At 30.8% G+C, this 1,391-nt stretch overlaps 1 protein-coding gene across 1 annotated transcript; it reads left to right on the forward strand.

Annotated features, from left to right (window-relative positions):
* Window positions 1-3: 3 nt before the first annotated feature.
* On the forward strand, window positions 4-554 carry LOC108356932 (uncharacterized; the record flags this gene model as incomplete). The annotated part of the gene is made up of 2 exons (XM_017608032.1): window positions 4-192; window positions 261-554. Coding segments are annotated over 2 exons (420 nt in total), but the record flags the coding sequence as incomplete, so codon positions are not given.
* Between the last annotated feature and the right edge of the window lie 837 nt (window positions 555-1,391).

Raw genomic sequence — 1,391 nt, forward strand, 5'->3', positions numbered from 1 at the left:
TCATTATCACAGGTACTCTGCTTGCCTGCCGTGCTGCTATTCTCGATGGTCATATCCTTTCCGGATGACATGAAATTGTTCATGTATCAGTGCTCGCTAACTACAACAATGGTGCTCTGTCTGATATTCGGTTGCAGTACATGGTTTTACAATTCAAACTATCCGAAAACGCGTCTACATGTCCGCATACTGGTATTTGTTGGCGAAACGACATTCATGATTGATTTATTCAGTTAACATTTTTATTGTTTTTTTTTTAGATCGTTATTGTATTATGGATTATGTTTGTTTTGGGCGTCGCAACAGCGGTTTTATTCGATTTGCAATATTCCGGAGAACTTATATACGGTTTGTTCGAGCCTGACATGTTTGATACTATCGATTTGGTTTTACTTTATATGGGCATGAGTTTAGGCGCTTTGGCGCATCTAATACTCTTAATTGTTAATATAATATTAACTGTAGGTGTAATTCGAAGAGGACGGAAATGAAAATAAATTAAAACGGAGTGTAATGTTTGTATGTGAATCAATAGTTATGTTTCATTATGACTAGAGGTCATAACTATAAACAAAATACAGTCAGCGTTAAAAAATATGAATACCCCGACGTTTTGGCCATTTTATTTATGTTTTCCTACAAAATTTTTTTCTTAATTTTTTATAAAAATATAATTCATATTTTTTACGCTGACTATATAAATTGATAAACACTTCGCTTATAGTAATTATGGGTACATATTTTTAGGCCTATTTTTTAACATGAGAATCCATGCTCTAATTATGACCAATTATACGGACCCTATAATCATGCATATGGATATTTGAATAGGTCACATACGTGACAGTCTTACGTTTCAATGATAAACAAGAAAACATATTTGTGTTCTTTACCCTTGTATATCACATAATTAGCTCTATATTTAACCGAAAATAAATACAATTAAATTAAATATACACACTTAAAGAGAGTGAAGTTGATTTCTTCTTTACTTACAAAATCTCAAAACTGCGAATCGTGGATGCCTCTTTTCATGAAACTTGTTGTAACATCGTCGCCCGTATGCCAGAAACATGAATGTGTAAAAACTAAAATTTTGGGAAATCAAGTTTGAAAGTTTTTTTACCGGACTTATGTAGCTCTACATTTATGCAATTGAAATTGTAAAATACATACATACACTGCCTGAACAAAGTATTGGCACAGCAAATTTTTCACAATATATGCAAAAAATTTTATTCTAATATTTTTCCGCCAATTATTATAAAAATATAGTTTATTCTACAACAAAAAACATAAAAATATAATTCCTAAGCTTTATGCAAAACTCGCGAAAATTTAGCAAATTTTCAACTTTTTAAACAGATTTTTTAGAATTTTTTTGAGTATGC

The sequence above is a fragment of the Rhagoletis zephyria genome, unplaced genomic scaffold (assembly GCF_001687245.7).
Source record: "Rhagoletis zephyria isolate East Lansing unplaced genomic scaffold, Rhagoletis_zephyria_1.1 Rzeph_scaffold_67633, whole genome shotgun sequence".
In the NCBI taxonomy this organism is placed as follows: domain Eukaryota; kingdom Metazoa; phylum Arthropoda; class Insecta; order Diptera; family Tephritidae; genus Rhagoletis; species Rhagoletis zephyria.